At 46.1% G+C, this 16,874-nt stretch overlaps 2 protein-coding genes across 2 annotated transcripts in view; one reads left to right on the top strand and one right to left on the bottom strand.

Annotated features, from left to right (window-relative positions):
• The first annotated feature begins 621 nt into the window (after positions 1 to 621).
• Positions 622 to 15,680, top strand: srebf1 (sterol regulatory element binding transcription factor 1). The gene is made up of 20 exons (XM_062407204.1): positions 622 to 673; positions 826 to 1,319; positions 3,328 to 4,086; positions 4,997 to 5,172; positions 5,287 to 5,424; positions 5,589 to 5,807; positions 6,578 to 6,692; positions 6,954 to 7,111; positions 7,420 to 7,636; positions 7,725 to 7,909; positions 8,058 to 8,319; positions 8,604 to 8,770; positions 8,992 to 9,160; positions 9,312 to 9,420; positions 9,653 to 9,762; positions 10,796 to 10,928; positions 11,065 to 11,230; positions 12,327 to 12,548; positions 13,215 to 13,326; positions 13,918 to 15,680. The coding sequence occupies exons 2-20, from the start codon at positions 1,214 to 1,216 to the stop codon at positions 14,136 to 14,138; spliced, it is 3,744 nt and encodes a 1,247-aa protein (XP_062263188.1). The 5' UTR covers positions 622 to 673; positions 826 to 1,213; the 3' UTR covers positions 14,139 to 15,680.
• A 741-nt stretch (positions 15,681 to 16,421) lies between these two features.
• The window catches only part of LOC133971107 (retinoic acid-induced protein 1), a 51,228-nt gene continuing 50,775 nt past the window's right edge, over positions 16,422 to 16,874 (bottom strand). Inside the window, exon 5 of the mRNA XM_062408328.1 lies at positions 16,422 to 16,874. This exon is cut by the window's right edge and continues 1,214 nt beyond it. The gene's annotated coding sequence lies outside the window, so the exon portion shown is untranslated.

Below are 16,874 nucleotides of genomic sequence, written 5' to 3'. Positions count from 1 at the left end.
CATAACCAACAAGGTTTGTCTATCACTCCGCCTCCCTAATGCAAACAACAACTTTGCGGTGCTTCTCTAGGTCACTGACCTACTTCCCCAGTGAGCCATTGTGGGTGTCCCACTTATGGTTGAAGCGCGGCACGTTCACTCTATAGTTTACTGATGCTGATCTGATAGGTTTACATCGCCCGTGTTTTATATTATTAGTTATTTAAGTGTGTTGTTTACAGGAGGAGGCCTGACTGTGCCTAAGATCAATTAAATGTGTAAACTCTGACAGGATAGAATTTTTTTTTTGGAGATTGGGTATTAATTGGGCAAATATAGAAAATGTACCTCCTGTCTTGTATTATTTGTGCCCACCTGCATCCTTCCACCTCACCTCCCTGTGGTGGCCAATTCCATTTCAGCAGAGAGAGAAACACATGATGTAATTGCTAGACTCAGTGATGTGACGTCAGATCACCCCACTCGGTTCCTGGTCTTCCCATTGGTCGGATTTTTCTGGTTCTACGGGAGGTGCCAAGGCTCCGCGTCGAACAAGCTTGACTCTCCGGTTGACCACGCCCGCTAGTTTCTGATTGGCTGCCGGGGGACAAGCCCACGACGAACACATGCACGCTGTTTTTTCCTCAATAAAAACACAGTTCTGTTAAGGATATGGTTGATGGGGAATATGGTGGTAGGTGGCTGAATTTGCATTAAATAACATAACATTTGTTCTTTGTATTTAAATACATTACATGCTGTCTTTCAGATGGATGCAATCAGACATAATTGATCCATTACCCAAGTTTGTTCCTTCACATTGCTAATCGCTGTCTTTTTGTGCAGTGTCATCCATTATTATGATCGCATGCTCCACATGCTGACTCCTCTCCAGTCAACACACGGGACGTGGGAAATCCGCTGCGACTTCGCCGATTGGCCCGCGCTCCTGTCAGTCACCGGGCCGGCTGGGCGGGCTCTGCTCGTCACCCACGTTAGTGAGTGACCGCTGAATGAGCCTCAGTGTTTGACTTGGTTTGACAAGTTTCCCTGTGTGATCATGGCGCTCGGGCCGAGGAGCTAGTGGACGCTTCGTGTTTTCAGCTCCTGGCTCTTGATGTACGGAGAGACGCGTTTGCCTGCTTTCTTTTTGTCTGTGCCAGCCCATCCTCTGAGCGATACGACCGCCGGGTCACAGTAACCCACCGTGGGAAGACGCACACAGCGGTTCAAGATGGACAGCCTGTCGTTTGACGATCCCTCGCTGGATAACCTGGATCCGTCGCTGACGCTGAGCGATCCCAGCGAAATTGACACGGCCCTGTTGAGCGACATTGATGGTAAGATAATGCCAGCTAGCCCCCGTCGGGTTGAACGTGTGCTAGCCCCCCCAGCCTGTCACTGCTCCACTCATCCCTCCGACTCGTCTCCTGTGTTCTCCGGATAGTATTTACTCCATTCTCACTCTTCACATTCAACAGCAGCGACCCAAACACAGCGTTTAGCACGTAGCTGGTGTTAGCCACTATCAATTAGCCCCACTAGCTCGCATTAAACACTAAGCTAGCTGCTGTTCTTCTGGGGGGATCTTTTATTAGATCAGATACACACCACGTGGTTTTACTGTGCATTAGAAACAACGGGGTCATTAGTGTGGGGTTTAATTAGATTCTGGTATTAATGACTGAGGCTAATAAGGGAGAATAACGTGCTGCTGGATAGTGGCAAGTGTGCCCCGCCCCCCGGCTGCTCCACATACTGGGGTTACTGGCGTTCATTCCTCTCCGCTGGGTTCAACTGGCCTCAGTTCACCGATCACGCTCATACACTGCCTCCATTTAGCCCCAAAAACGTACATCATTATATTGTTTAATTACAGGCTGCTGTTTTGTCAATGCAGTCAATACACTGGTTTGATTAAAGCCTTGCTCGTATTTACTTATCCTATCACAAACGTCATTTTTTAGAATAGAAAAAAATACTTTTTTAATAGACACATGCATCAGTTGTGTTATATTTTCCTGTTTTCGGGACATTTCCCTGTAATCGGCCAATGTGCTGTTAAAACAACCGTCAACGTGTGTTGGTGATAAGCTGAGTAAACAGCCGCCGGGGGGGGGGGGGGGGGGCAGCCTCCCATCCTCACCATCCTCCCGTGTATGACCGCCAGTAACCCTCGCTGCTCGCTGGTTACCTCGTGTGAAGCTGCGCACAAGCGCTGCCTCTCTTCCTCGTCTTGGGCTGATCGGCATGGCAAGTCTCCGAGGCGAGCTGTGATTGGCCAAGAGCGATCACCTCATACCAAAACACTGGCTTACAAACCCGGGCTGCTGCGCTGCACCGCTGCAGACACAACACTCAGCGGGGAGGGCGTTTATTTATTGCTGATGAGTTTTTAATCAGGGCCACACTTTGAGACTATATAAGTGAAGTTATATATCTGAATATATCTGGCCTCTATAAACCTATGAGCTCAGTGCAGCCACATCTATCTGAGCCAAGTCATTCTCATATCAGTTTTGACCTTAGCACAGACATTTCTTTTTCTAGGGCTTTGCAATAATACATATCAATAATAATCACAATATAAATGTCATCGCAATATTACAAAGATTCACTATACATTTTATGTTTTGTTTATGCATTGTGCAGACACAGTGAGGAGGCGTAACGTTATTCACCTATCTCAGGTTTATAACATATTTGGCTGTTTGTCATTGTCTCATAAAGAAGATTTGAAACCACAACCTTAGCTCAGGAGCCAAAATCAGCCAATAAACTGAACTTTATAGCAATAATTATCGATATGAAAATGTTCTCCTGATATAATTGATCAACTATTAGTCATTAGTTGCTATAGTTCATAATCACGTTGGTTTCCTCACTCTTCAGTGTCAGTGTCAAAGCGGCCGGCTCGTTCTTGTAGTGCTCACCATTCACAGCTCTGAGAGCTCATAGGTTGACGAACATTAAACAAACAGTTTATGTGCTTTCCATCATCGTTTGTCTTGATTTGATTGAATCCTGGTTTCAATTCCAATTTTTTTGAGTAGAAAACGAGACAAGAAAGTGTCAAATCAATAAATGCATTATTTAGATTCAAGTTTTTTTACACTGTTTATTTGCCTCATTACTATTGTTTTATTTAATTTTGCAAGCTTTGTTTGAGCTGTGGTATCATACACACTGAGGGATGATACATGGGTACCGGTGCAGTGGCAGATTGGAATTCCTGTTTGTTATTGGACAACTATATAGGAAAGACATTAAAATAGATGTCTAGTGTGTATGTGCACCAAACTGATCTTTATCTGATCTTTATCGTTATATTTTCTCTTCCATTTTTAGATATGCTACAGCTCATCAACAACCAGGACATGGAGTTTGGAGGACTCTTTGATAACCCACCATACCCAGGACCCCCACTCCCTCAAGAGCTACCTAGTTTGACCCAGCCCATCGCACCAGCTGCCCCACTAGCCACCACCACCACACCCCCATCTTCCTCCTCCATCCTAAGCAGCAACCCCCACCTGGATGCACTTCTGGGCCCCCCCATCACCCGTAGCTCCTCCACCCCAGACAAGGCCTTCCAGCCTCCGACTTTCCAGCAGTCCCCCTTGGCCCAGGTGCCCAGCTCCTCACCAAGGCAGCAGCCGGCGTCCCCGCAGCAGGCCCAGACCCTCAGACAACCCCAGGTGTCGCAGCCCCAGCCCATTCTCAGCCCCTCTGCGCCAGCCCAGGCTGCTTCACCCCATGGCTCCCCTGGAACGAGCCCAGTGTTCAGCTCCACACCCCAGGCTCTGTTCACCTCCCCTTCACCCCAGACTCCCTTCACCCCCCCTTCACCCCAGACTCCCTTCACCTCCCCTTCACCCCAGACTCTCTTCACCCCCCCTTCACCACAGACTCCCTTCACCCCCCCTTCACCACAGACTCCCTTCACCCCTCCTTCAACCCAGACCCCCTTCACTTCCCCTTCACCCCAGACTCTCTTCACCTCCCCTGCAACCCAGACTCCCATGCAGCCCCAGCCCCAGCCACAACATCAGGCCCAGGCTCAGTCTCAACAAGCCCGGAGTAACTTCAGCAGCCCCATCTACACAAGTAAGCACTCACCATTGTCAAAGATATATACTTATATAAAGTAAGCTCCTGTGTCCAGTACAGTGTCTCCTCATGTGTGTTACATTTCCCAAGCTAAGACACAAGGTTATCTAACCTCATCTGATCGCGTGTCCAAGTCCTAATCTAATAGACTTTGCTCAGCAGTGCGAGTGTGTGAGCTCAATGAAAATGCTTTTTTGGGAAAGTCCCATTGCACATGTACACGTCTGCATATGCACGTGCTGTATTTGTATGTCTTTGTTTGTATATAGTTGAAAAAGAAAGAGGCAGACAGCGGACAGGTGCAAAGAAAACTTTTGACACCTGATCGTTGCTGTTTGGTTTAATGGGAGAAGAAAAACTTTTTGGGATTTTTAACATTTTTTTATTACTTGGGAAAATTCCCCGACCCAGACACAGAGAGGTCATTGCAATCAGCATCCCAGTGGGGGCTGATAAGAAAGATAACGTGACACACTGAATGTTGCCCTCACTTTTATCTAATAGGGTTGCAGTTCACCACCTTTGGCCTACAAAGCCATAGACAATGGCTTAATCGGTGTGATGTGTAGCAGAAGTTACATTCGCTTTTAGAGTTCCAACAATAACCAAAAATTGTGTATAATAATTGTGCAATTATACAATTACAGCAGAGGTTTATGACTACATTTTGGAATTCATCAAACAACAAACTTTAATTCTGACTCACTATAGCAAGGTTGAATAAATTAAGCAATTACTACCTGCTCGGTAGAATTTCCTGCGTAACTTGTTTGTTGAATAACGGAATTGCAATTGTGCAGTTGCCAAAAAAAAGCATGCGATGCAATGGATTTTTGCTGTGGATATTTTATATCCATGCTTTAGTTAAGGATTTCAAAAACAATTCGGTTGCATACCTACTTTCCAGCTGTCAGCCCCACCAGCATCAGCATACCCGCCACCAGTTTGTCGTCCTCGCCTCCGAACCTCCAGCCGGTGACCATCCATGCTCAGCTCCAAGGTCTGACCACCACCGCTTCTCTGCTGGCCACCACGACAAGCCAGCCCATCCAAACCATCGCACAACACGTTCAGCAAGTGCCGGTGAGTGAGCGGGGTTGCCGTGTGAATGAGCTTCACTGAGCAGGCACAGGCCAAATATATGCAGCGTTGTCTTTGGTTTGTTTGTCATTTGACTGTTGACTGTGTGTGTCTCAGGTGTTGCTGCAGCCCCAGTTCATCAAGGCGGAGTCTCTACTGCTGACCACCCTGAAACATGACCCCTGCATGGTCACTACAATGGCCTCCTCCACATCCCTGGCCAACAGCAACCCAGTACAAAGCCATTCAATACAAGTAGGGACCTTGTTTTTATTGTTAGCTCAATGTTAACACCCTGCAGTGCACCTTGTTTAAGGCATTGCCAGAGACTATAAACATGCTGGATGTGATGACAGAAAGGTTTCCACTCAGTTTTCCACCTCCTTATCTCCTCTCTCCTTTTCCCCCCCTCCTCTCAGGCTTTTATGGGCAGTGGCACCATCCTGACCACCATGCCAGTCATGATGGATGCTGACAAGCTCCCAATCAACCGCATCGCCATCAGCGGTAAGCCGCTTGGCCTGCCCCACAAGGGGGAGAAGCGCACGGCTCACAACGCCATCGAGAAGCGCTACCGCTCCTCCATCAACGACAAAATTTTGGAGCTCAAAGACCTGGTGTCTGGTGCGGAGGCCAAGGTAAGAAAGGCACATTTATCATCATATTTAGTTTATAGTTAATTTTTTTTAGCTAGTTTCATGTAAAGGACAGTTGTCTGAGGTAGCCAAGATCCTCTTTTTCATCTCTAGTCCCTGGACACAGTCACCCTAAAAACAGAGACGACAAAAAGACAGGTGAATATTAAACCATTAATTAGTAAAAGATCATTTAGAATTTGGGCTTGGTTACATTTGAGATATTGATATTAATATAGATGTTTGCCATTTAGCTAAGTTAGCTACAAAGACCATGTCATCAGTTATTATCGCCCTTAAATTCATCATCATCTGTGATGTTTAAATCTTTTTTTCAAAAGATAAATTACTCAAGACACACTGATTTGAGGGTGTGGCCATCACATTCACTGACCCGTCTCTGTCTGCATGTCTGTTGGTGAGATGCTTTGTCAAGTCCTACGTGTTGGCTCCGTTCTGCACGTAAACATCTTGTACAGATGGGCTTGCCTTGACTGTCGCATTTGTAATCAACATAATGCACTATTTTGCGTCTTACATCGGCCTTGTCAACCAACAATAGGTCTTGTATTAGCAGCCATGCCTCTCATCTTGTTGTTGTGGCCACTATGCTATAAGTGGAAGCAGAGGATTGATGCGACTCATAGTAAACAGACACTTTACCGATATCAGGGTATTGACTTTTTCTGCTGTCTGTATTCTGTGTAGCTCTGTCCTGACCTCATGTTTTGCATTGGGTTTCAGTCAGCCTCATTTTTTTCTTCTCCTCGCAGCTCAACAAGTCTGCAGTGCTGAAGAAAGCCATCGACTACATCCGCTACCTGCAGCAGACCAACCAGAAACTCAAACAGGAGAACATGGCTCTTAAAATGGTCACCCAGAAAAACAGTACGTGCCTCAAGTCTCTCTCACTTCTTCATTCCTTAACGGTTTGCCGACAGCTCATTTCAATTCATTCAGAGTACGTTTACCTTTTTGTGATGAGGTCTATTAATAGCTACTGTTCTCCTGAAAGGACCAATGTGAAAATAGTCTTCTATTCCTTCTATTCCCTCTAAGTAAGTGGGAGTATAAGCTGAAGATGTATTCACTGTCATGCCACTGATTGACCCTCGGTTAATATCCTTCTCACCCGTCCTCCTCCTTCAGAGTCTCTCAAAGACCTGGTTGCCATGGAGGTAGATGGACCGGCTGATATGAAGAACGAGCTGCCGACCCCGCCGGCTTCTGACGTGGGCTCGCCGACATCTTTCTCACACTGTGGCAGTGACTCAGAGCCCGACAGTCCGATGGGGGAAGAGACCACGGTATGCAGCTCTCAGTGAAACTGCTAAACTGCAGTCAGCAGAGGTGTTTCATATCGGCTGAGGGGTTGGGTCCATGTTTTATCTTAGCAAACTGTCCTCAAGGGGGATGGTGAATCACTGCCTGCTCATGTGTTAACAGGTCACTAATTAACATAATGCCATAAACTGATGCTTTTAAATTGTGTGGTTGCTCTTTAAAGAGTTAACATGAAGCAGCATTGATGGTGCTGCATAAATGGAGGCTTGTTGTATCTGTTGTATTCTTTTTAAACACACATTTTTATCTCTGGTTCGCTTCCATGTAACAGCCAGCTACGGGTGCAGTGGACAAATCGACAGCAGGCAGCAGTGCTGGGGGAATGTTGGACCGTTCCCGCATGGCGCTCTGCACCTTCACCTTTCTTTTCCTGTCTCTCAACCCGCTGGCTGCTCTGCTCTGTTCATCCGGCAGCAGCTCAACTGGAAGCGCTGCAGCCGGCACCACCCATCACGCAGGCAGGAGCGTTCTGGGTGTGGATATTGCAGGTATGGATGGATGGATGAACGACAGGAGGGTAGGGCTTCAATTTCATGTAATGTTTTCTAAAATATGACACTGTTTTGTCCTCTACAGCGGAATCATGGGGCTGGATGGACTGGATGCTTCCAACTATACTTGTGTGGCTTCTGAATGGTATTCTGGTGTCTGGTGTTCTGATCCGTCTGCTGGTGTATGGAGAACCTGTGACCAGGCCCCACTCTGGATCCTCTGTTTTGTTCTGGAGGCACCGCAAGCAGGCTGACCTGGACCTTGCAAGAGTATGCATATTTTGTGTTGATAAATAGGAAACATGTCCTTGAAATACTTTCAGTAGTTACTTTTATCATCTACTTGTCTTTAGCGACTTACTCTGGGTCACCATTTATCTTTTCAACCTTGTCATCACGTCTCTTTTCCCTTCCCCAGGGTGATTATGCCCAGGCCAGTCAGAACCTGTGGACGTGTCTAAAGGCTCTGGGTCGCCCCTTGCCCATCTCCCAGTTGGACCTGGCCTGTGCTGCATTGTGGTCTCTGCTCAGATTCTGCCTCCAGCGGATCTGGGTGGGCCGCTGGCTTGCTGCTAGAGCTGGAGGCCTGCGTTCTGACCGCCCCCTGCAGGAGGATGCTTGCAAAAGCAGCCGTGACGCCGCCCTGGTTTATCACCGTCTGCACCAGCTTCACATGACAGGTTGGTTGGTGGGAAAAAAAACTGTTTCTGGATTAAGCCATTGTGGTAGACTGAACAAATTTGAGTGGCATATTAAAGTGAGAAGATCTCAGGAGATTTAACAGAAACTCTGCCCCCTTTTTTCCTGCGAGCGTAAGCTTATGTTTTCTCGGTGCCAAAAAAATAAGGTTTCAAAATCCTCTGGCTTCAGTGAATATCACCTGACCACTTTGGCTCTTTTTTCATTATTGCAGCACTGTTGTTCTCTATAACAGTACATTTTTCAAATCTGTCCGTGCATACAGGTAAATTGAATGGCAGCCACCTGTCAGCAGTGCACATGGCTTTGAGTGCAGTGAACCTGGCAGAGTGTTCTGGCTCCTGTCTGCCTGTAGCCACTCTGGCTGAGGTCTACGTCTCTGCTGCTCTACGGGTCAAAGCCAGCCTGCCCAGGATCCTGCATTTCACCTCTGTGAGTCCCCATGGTCTTTAAACACCCTTAAAACAGCCACCAGTTCAGAGTTGATATTTAGTTCATTTGTTTGTACAATGACTTGGACGTGGCAACTTGAAATGATTGAATCTACACTGAACCAAATCAGTGCTAATGATTAAGCTGTGTGATTCTGTCCACACTCCTCTCATTGAAGACATAGGAGTGCAGAAGTTAACTCAACCCTTTCTCTGTCACAGCGTGCTTTCCTGAGCAGCGCCCGTCAGGCGTGCCTGTCGACCAGCGGCAGCGTGCCTCCGGCCATGCAGTGGCTCTGTCACCCACTAGGTCACCGCTTCTTTGTGGACGGGGACTGGGCTATTCGCAGCACTCCCAAAGAAAGCATCTACAGCCAGGCCGGCAATACAGGTCAGTGTGTGTAAAAAGGACATAGTTAATGTGTAACTTTATTCGTGTAAAGCCAAAGTGACTTTGAAACTTCATGAAATGTGTCCCCTGAGACTAAGACCGAACTTATGTGTCCATCCCATAATAAAATGTTTTGCTGGTACTGTTGCAGTGGATCCTCTGGCCCAGGTGACTCAGGCATTCAGAGAGCACCTCCTGGAGAAGGCTCTGTACTGTGTGGCCCAGCCTCATGGAGAGACCAGTCCCAGCCAGGGAGAGGGGTGAGAAAAACCAGCACACCTCCAGATAACTGTTTTTGACACCACTTAAATTTTTTTACCATTGTGATAGATTTTGCTATTCAACATTATTTAGGTGTGAACAGACATCATCTAGGAGAACAGTAAGGATAGCATGACAGACTATGAAAAAAAGAGTGAATTCTCATTATATGTTTTGGAAATTGTCATGATGACTCAGCGATATAACCATTCGGTGTGTGTTTGTCCTCAGGGAGTACGCCGATGCCCTGCAGTACCTCCAGCTGTTGATTAGCGCATCAGATGCTGCTGGCGCAACATCCCAGTCCTTTGCAATCGGCTCCAACATGGCTACTGTGACTGGTAGGTCAACAACACGTTTATGTGTCTGCTTGATGTGTGAGGGTTTAAAAATCCACCATTGTGAGGACATTTTATATTTGTTATTATAGAAAACTTTGATTTGTTGTTATTGTCAACAGTATGGCCGCTGTCGTTGAATGCCTGTGCAAGATCAGCTCCTTAAAACTTTGGCAACTGAACACTTACACTCGCTGACTGAAACTACTTCTGTTGCTCAAGTACATCATCACATTCAATTCTAGATTTGCACTCCTGACTTCATTACTACTTATCTTCTTCCCTGAGTGTTGCATTTGCTTCTCATGCATCTTTTCCTCACCAGCCCGAGTGTCCCATTACCATAATGCGCTTGCAAAATAACGGGGCCGTGAGAAGAAGTTAACTTTCACACTACTGAGATCGAGTAGCTTGATTTCTGCAGGGCTGGCTTCCACCCGCCCACCACTTGCCTTTGTCCTCACTGATCACTGATCTGAGTGAAAGGGAGCTGGGTGAAGGGGAGGCATCCGCTAGATTGCTTCATCTATCTTCAGTGCTGTCAAATCGGTGATCACCTTGAGAGCAGCGAGGGAGAGGGAGGTTGTGCAGGGACTTAATAGGAGACGTTTGTTGGCAGAGCCTCAGGTTGCTTACACACTGTGTGTGTGTGTGTGTGTGTGTGTGTGTGTGTGTGTGTGTGTGTGTGTGTGTGTGTGTGTGTGTGTGTGTGTGTGTGTGTGTGTGTGTGTGTGTGTGTGTGTGTGTGTGTGTGTGTGTGTGTGTGTGTGTGTGTGTGTGTGTGTGTGTGTGTGTGTGTGTGTGTGTGTGTGTGTGTGTGTCCCAATTTAAACTGAGATGTCTTCCCCTAAGAGGAATTTATCAAATTGGTTACTTCCTCTACAACTATGCTAGAGGGCAGAACTGTATTGATTCAGAGGGCAAGATATAGAAAGTGTGTGTGTGTACACTCAAGCATGTTAAATGTGAAAATTGACAGTGGCTGATTTGTTTGCTGCTGGTGTCTCCCCTTTTGACTGATTTCATCCAAAACCAGGCTGCGACCCGCACTCCAAGTGGTGGTCTTCTGTTGCTGTGGTTATCATCAACTGGCTCCAAGGAGATGACGCTGCGGCGGAGAGACTGTATCCGACTGTGGAGCACCTGCCCCGCAGTCTGCAGAATGCAGAGTAAGTTTGACACAGACACACTGAAAATTCTACAGCCGGTCAAAGAAGAGTATGTTTCATTACCCCCATCTGCCAATACCACACTTCCACTGCTTTAACCTGTGTCCTCTGTCTCTTTCCCCCCTCGCTCTGTCAGGAGTCTTCTGCCCAAAGCGTGTCTGAACACATTCAGGGCAGTGCGAGCTCTGCTGTCCAAGCCAGAAAACTGTCAACTGAGTCTGAGCTACAGCGACAAGGCCAGCACTGTGCTCCGAGACAGCCTCAACCTAGGACCACACTGCCACAGCTCCAGCTTAGACAAGGTACACAAACACACAGACACACACAGGCACTTCCAGATTTGTACACATAAACGTCCTGTTGATGTTTATTATTCCGCTGAGTGGAATTCTGCAAAGGCGACCGCATCCGCATTACAAATGTGGAAAAAAAATAACACTCGCACACAGCGACAGATGTGACCACACAGCTGTTTGTATGAAATTGTAAACACCGGAAATTGCCCACACATTATCTATTAAGTACACACACACACTCTTTTCACAATACAAAGCCACACACACTTTAACCACAGACAGCGGCTCCCCGACAGCAACTCCCACTCTGTGATACCATGGTGTCCTTCCCTCTGGCGTTTAGCAGATGGTAATGCTGGTGGAGAGGCAGCTCACAGTGTGTGTCTGTCTACGGACAGAGCTGTAGTGCATTGTAGTTGCATTGCATGTGTGTCTCAGTAGAGTGCAATGTACCTGCTATGCAACACAGAGCTGGGCCACAAACAGCAGAACACACTATAAGAAATGTCCTCCACCCGTACGTTGAGCTCTGTTCATGTGGGCTAGAGTCTCTTTCTTTTCAAACATACAATACTTATACTGTTAATACTACTGATGATATTTAGTCAAGTAATTATTGAATCACAGTTTTTCCACTAGATGAAATGGTGCAAATTAAAATATCATATCACTCTTATACGTGTGGTCGTCCACTAACCAGAAGGATGGTGGTTCGATTCTCGCCTCCACGTTTGGAAGTGTCTGTGGTCAAGATCCTGGGAAACAAATTGCCCCTGTGTGCCGGAGTTTATGCCTGAAAACCGCTTAAGTTGACATTATTTACAAGAAAGTAAAACATAAAAACATGCCATTTTCTCTGATTCTTATGTTCTCCTTTTAGTCTTTGTTTATTAGTTATTATAAAATTGTTTTTCTATCTCAAGATAATAATAGAGACAAACGATATCCTCCACCACTAACACAGACGGAAGGAACTTGACATTTGAGACCTAACTGCATATTTCTTATATTTCAGTCTCCAGGTCTTCAGTCCTTTTCCATTTGCAGTGGAGCTATTTATGTCATTCATTCCTCAGTCGTAATCCTGTTCTTCTCCCTCTAGGTCATCCAGTTGCTCTTGTGTGATCTGCTGTTGGTGATGAGGACCAACGTCTGGCGTCTTCAGCAACAAGGGGCCGGTCCAGCGGGGTCGGGGTCGGGGCCGGTGGGCACCAGTGGCCCAGCGGGGCTCCACCAGGCCTCTCCACCGGAGCTCCAGGGCTTTCAGCAAGATCTCAGTTCCCTACGCAAGCTGGCGCACACCTTCAGACCTGCAATGCGACGAGTATGTATGAGAATATTAGTCACCACTTCCTTATATAAGTTGAGCTCATGCACACACTGTGAAAGTTCACAGTGAAACACTGTCACTGACACACTGCCGAACTTTTATTTCCTCTCTCTCAAACAGCACATTAATGTTTGATTGACACACACTAAGGGAATTATTAAACCGAGATCAACACACCAACGCAGCTCTGTTTGTGTGTTTCTATTGTCAGACTCTTTAAATGTAACTCATCAGACTGTGGCTTTTTGTAAATGCTATTTAAACCGCTTGTATACGAGTGACACACCGGCATCAAGCAATTCCGTACAAGCTGCACATGCCTGACGGGACAACAGCACGACGAACGCAAACACAAAATGCAAAGCTTTAAGAGATGCACTCAGCATAGACATACAACTACTTCCTGTGCACATATTTGCAGGCAGTCCATGCTACCATCCTCTGTGGAAATTAGCTGGGAGGTGTCGGGAAGCGCACACACGCACACACACGCACCCCTGAGGCAAGTGTTTAGCAGCGTTGTTCACAAGGCTTCAAAGTCTCTCTGAGGTAGAGCCGAACATTCTGTGTGAGTCATCATCACTCGCTCCCATCCCTCCTCCTCCTCTTCCTCCACCTCCGCTTCTCTCATCTCTCTCCCTCCCCTCCACCTCTCTCCAGTTGTTTCTCCATGAAGCCACAGCCAGGCTGATGGCGGGGGCCAGTCCCACCCGCACCCATCAGCTCCTGGATCGCTCGCTGCGACGCAGAGCAACCCCTGGGGCCAAGACAGGTGTGTAGAGATGCTGATCTTTGTTCTGTCATCCCCTCTGCACCATTGTTTCTGTATTAATTGCTGTTCTTGAAGTTCTGAATTTGTGCACACTATTGTTTATCTTTCCACATTTTTTCTGAGGGGCCTAATTAGATTAGGTTTGATATTTTCAATGCATTGCCCAACCTTATTTCCCCTGAACACTGGTATCGTGACACGTTCTGAACCTTAATCACAGGTTTACCCAGTTTTCTGTTGTCAAATTGCTCGAGTACAAAGCTCTAATTAAAGAAGGTCGCAGAAAAAAAATTGAGAGATTACTAATAAACCTCAATCATGCAGATTTTCTTGATTTCTTTTTCCACATTTTTAATAAAAGTTGTAGCGCGCTGAGAGACACTGAATGGTTGTAATCAGTGGCTCTAATCAGCTCCTCGTCTTTTTTGGCCAATTATTCACTGCACTAAATCCCTTCAGTAATTAAACAATAAGCTGTTGAAGTCTGATCTGGCTGTCGGCAGCTGATCACATCCCAAAGCTCACCCGGAATAGCACAGCAGCAACGTTGATTGTTCCTTTTTGTGTGTGTGTGTGTGCGTGTGTGTGCAGAGGAGTGCGAGACGCGACCTGGCCAGCGGGAGCAGGCCGAGGCCGTGATGCTGGCGTGCCGCTACCTCCCTCCCTCCTTCCTGTCGGCTCCCGGCCAAAGGGTAGGCATGCTGGCAGAAGCGGCCCGCACCCTGGAGAAGCTGGGAGACAAGCGGACCCTCCACGACTGCCAGCAAATGATCATCAAGCTGGGCAGTGGCACCACGGTCACCAACAGCTAGAGAGAGGGGAGAAGGGGAGGGGCATGAGAGACATGCTCGGACACTGTATATAGAAACAAACATGCTCCCACAGACACACAACCACACAGTCCCTGGCATTTTTGGCGTGCAGCCACAGAACAGATTTATTATTCTATACCGATCCACATCAACCGAACAGGATCTTCTTCATGGACTGCCTCTCCCACCGCCCCAACACCACATCAGAAGGCACTTACCCTGTTCACACTCTTGTTGCTCCGGAGTATTATCACAATATAGGAAAAAATGTTCCTCTCTTACCGAGCTGAGAGCTGAATCCCCCCCACGAGAAATTGAATTGCAGTGCCACTGTTTTCCACAGAGAGGAGCCATGAAGTCCTCCTGGTTGATGGTGTGTCAATGGTCTCTGAGTGAGTGAGTGAGTGAGTGAGCATGTGTGTGTGGAGCGTGAAAGAGATATTATCTCTGCATTTGCTCGGCATCGTCCCACCCCCAGTCTTTTTCGACACAGATGCATCCTCTACAGACAGGAGTGCTCAGTGGGTTGGAGTGGCGGGCTGCTCTGATTGGCTGCAGAGTGAGGTGTCTCTCGAGTGGCCCAACTCGGATTGGTCCAGCTGTGGGCTCGCACAGTGGGAGGCCGCTCCGCAGGTGGTCCAGATAGTACTGATCCCGTTTCACTGGGGCTGATTTGAGGGGTCCCACTGCACAAGCTCCGTGTCTGTATCTGCACTATCCCCGAGAGGCTGATTTCATTAAGTAATAATATGGCTTTATGAGGTTATTTTCATAGAGGTCCATGTTTTTTGTTTTGCTGTGTACATATTTTAAAATTGTATTTATAATCTGTAAGAACTTTAATTAAGCAGTATTTTTGCATAAGCAGAGTGAAAAATGCTCACATTCTTCCCTGGATTCAGTTTGATTGGAAACTCCAAATAATGCAGCCACTGTGCTGTGTTGCCATGGTGACGAGTGTCAACATTTCGACCGTATCAAGGTGATATTTGCGGCACGTCGTCTGACTCAGTTGACCTTTTTGCACTGTTGCACACGAAGGCAACTATGATATCATAAGACATTTGGCAGAATTCAATTCTGGCATCGCAGAGCGACAACTCAAACTACAACGTTAACCTTTTCCAGCGTAATGACACAAGTCGGGCGGACAATTTCAAAATAAGAGACTGTTCTTTTCCAAAGAGGACCTGCAGTGCATCTTGTCCTGTGTTTTTGTTTGTTTTGTTTGTAGCTTCATCGCAAAGAGCAATACTTGTTCTTCTGTCATTATAGTTTCATGCTCCTAGAAAAACACTGTTTATTACTTTTTAGACAAGTATAAAAAGTAAAAAGTAAAACTTTGGCATGTGTTGTTTCATTTTGTCCCTGGAACGGTTTGTTTTTTTATAGTGTGTCACTAATGTGAAAGATCGGCAGACTTTGGTTTGTGATGAATGTAAAGCAACCAACCACGTCTAAAGGTTCTGTTCACCCACATCTTATCATCTCTCCCTTCATCATTTACTCTGATGTAAATATTAAAACATTTTGTAAAGAAGACCTGAGCGTTTTGTCCTGGTGTGGTCCGCTGCAGCGAGTTAATGTTCCGACGAGTTCGATACCAGATGATGCAATAAAAGTAGATAAGGTCTCTGTCCACTAACCTCAAAATGAGACAAGGAGGTCATGGGCTTTTAACGTAGTGGGATCGAAGTTTTTTGGGAGTCTGGGGGGGGGGGTAAATGAAATAAGTTCATCTGTCACAATATATCAAAACTCATATTATCAAAAATCTCTTGTATTCAGATTGTGAAAGTTTTTACTTACTCAACCGACGATTATGCAAAAACTGTTCAGCAGTTGAGCAACTTAGTAAAAGAATGGGACACAGACCAAGAAAGAATCTCTTACATATTGTTGTGGATCCCGAACAAAAGGAAAGACCCAAGAATGTTTCCTTCCCTTTTCTTAACATTGCAAGATCGGGTGTTTGTCTGACCTTTTAACTTATCCCCCAACTTTTGTTAGTTGACTTTATGCAACTTATTCCGGCTTGATTGACGATAAACATGCTAATCATCTTCGTACATTTAACAGCACAAGCTTTGAAATAACTTTGCTAAAGTGTCATGAGAATTGGAATAGACTCGTTCATCGTGGCAGCGTCCAGATAGCACATATAGTTTTGGAGGCTGATTGCCAGCCTCCCTCTGTACAACACCACAGTTTTGAGAAAATCCGAACTGTCTCGTGTGTGTGTCAGTGTCAGTGCACGTTCAGTAAAGACAAAAAGAGCAGGCGTCAGTCGTAGCAGCATTGAAAGGTGCTGGTATATTTAACATTGGCGTTACAAAAAACATTTCAAACAAAGTGATGCTGTGTCATCAATTCCAAACAAATAGACATGAAAATCAATAAAACGGCATGCTCCAACTGAGGTGACATTCCCAAAAAAGGTCGTTTTTTTTTCATCAATGGATTCTTTTAATAACATTTTATAAGCAATAACATATTCCATCTTATAGAAAATAAACATCTCTAGGAAATACTATACACAGTTATATTAGTACATCACATCTTACAGATAAACAGCATCAAATACTTATATACACCATTAAATAATGAGTTTCATAATAAAAGAGAAAGTTTGGTGTGGCGTTTTTTTGCACTTTCTTTTATGCTCTAATACTTAAATATGTCTCCTTTTGATATGACCAGTACTTAAACTGACACCCTGTGCCGGGCGTGGTTACA

The sequence above is a fragment of the Platichthys flesus genome, chromosome 16 (assembly GCF_949316205.1).
Source record: "Platichthys flesus chromosome 16, fPlaFle2.1, whole genome shotgun sequence".
In the NCBI taxonomy this organism is placed as follows: Eukaryota; Metazoa; Chordata; class Actinopteri; order Pleuronectiformes; family Pleuronectidae; genus Platichthys; species Platichthys flesus.
The sequence above is the reverse complement of the archived record's forward strand: the minus strand, read 5'-3'. Positions and strand labels throughout refer to the sequence as shown.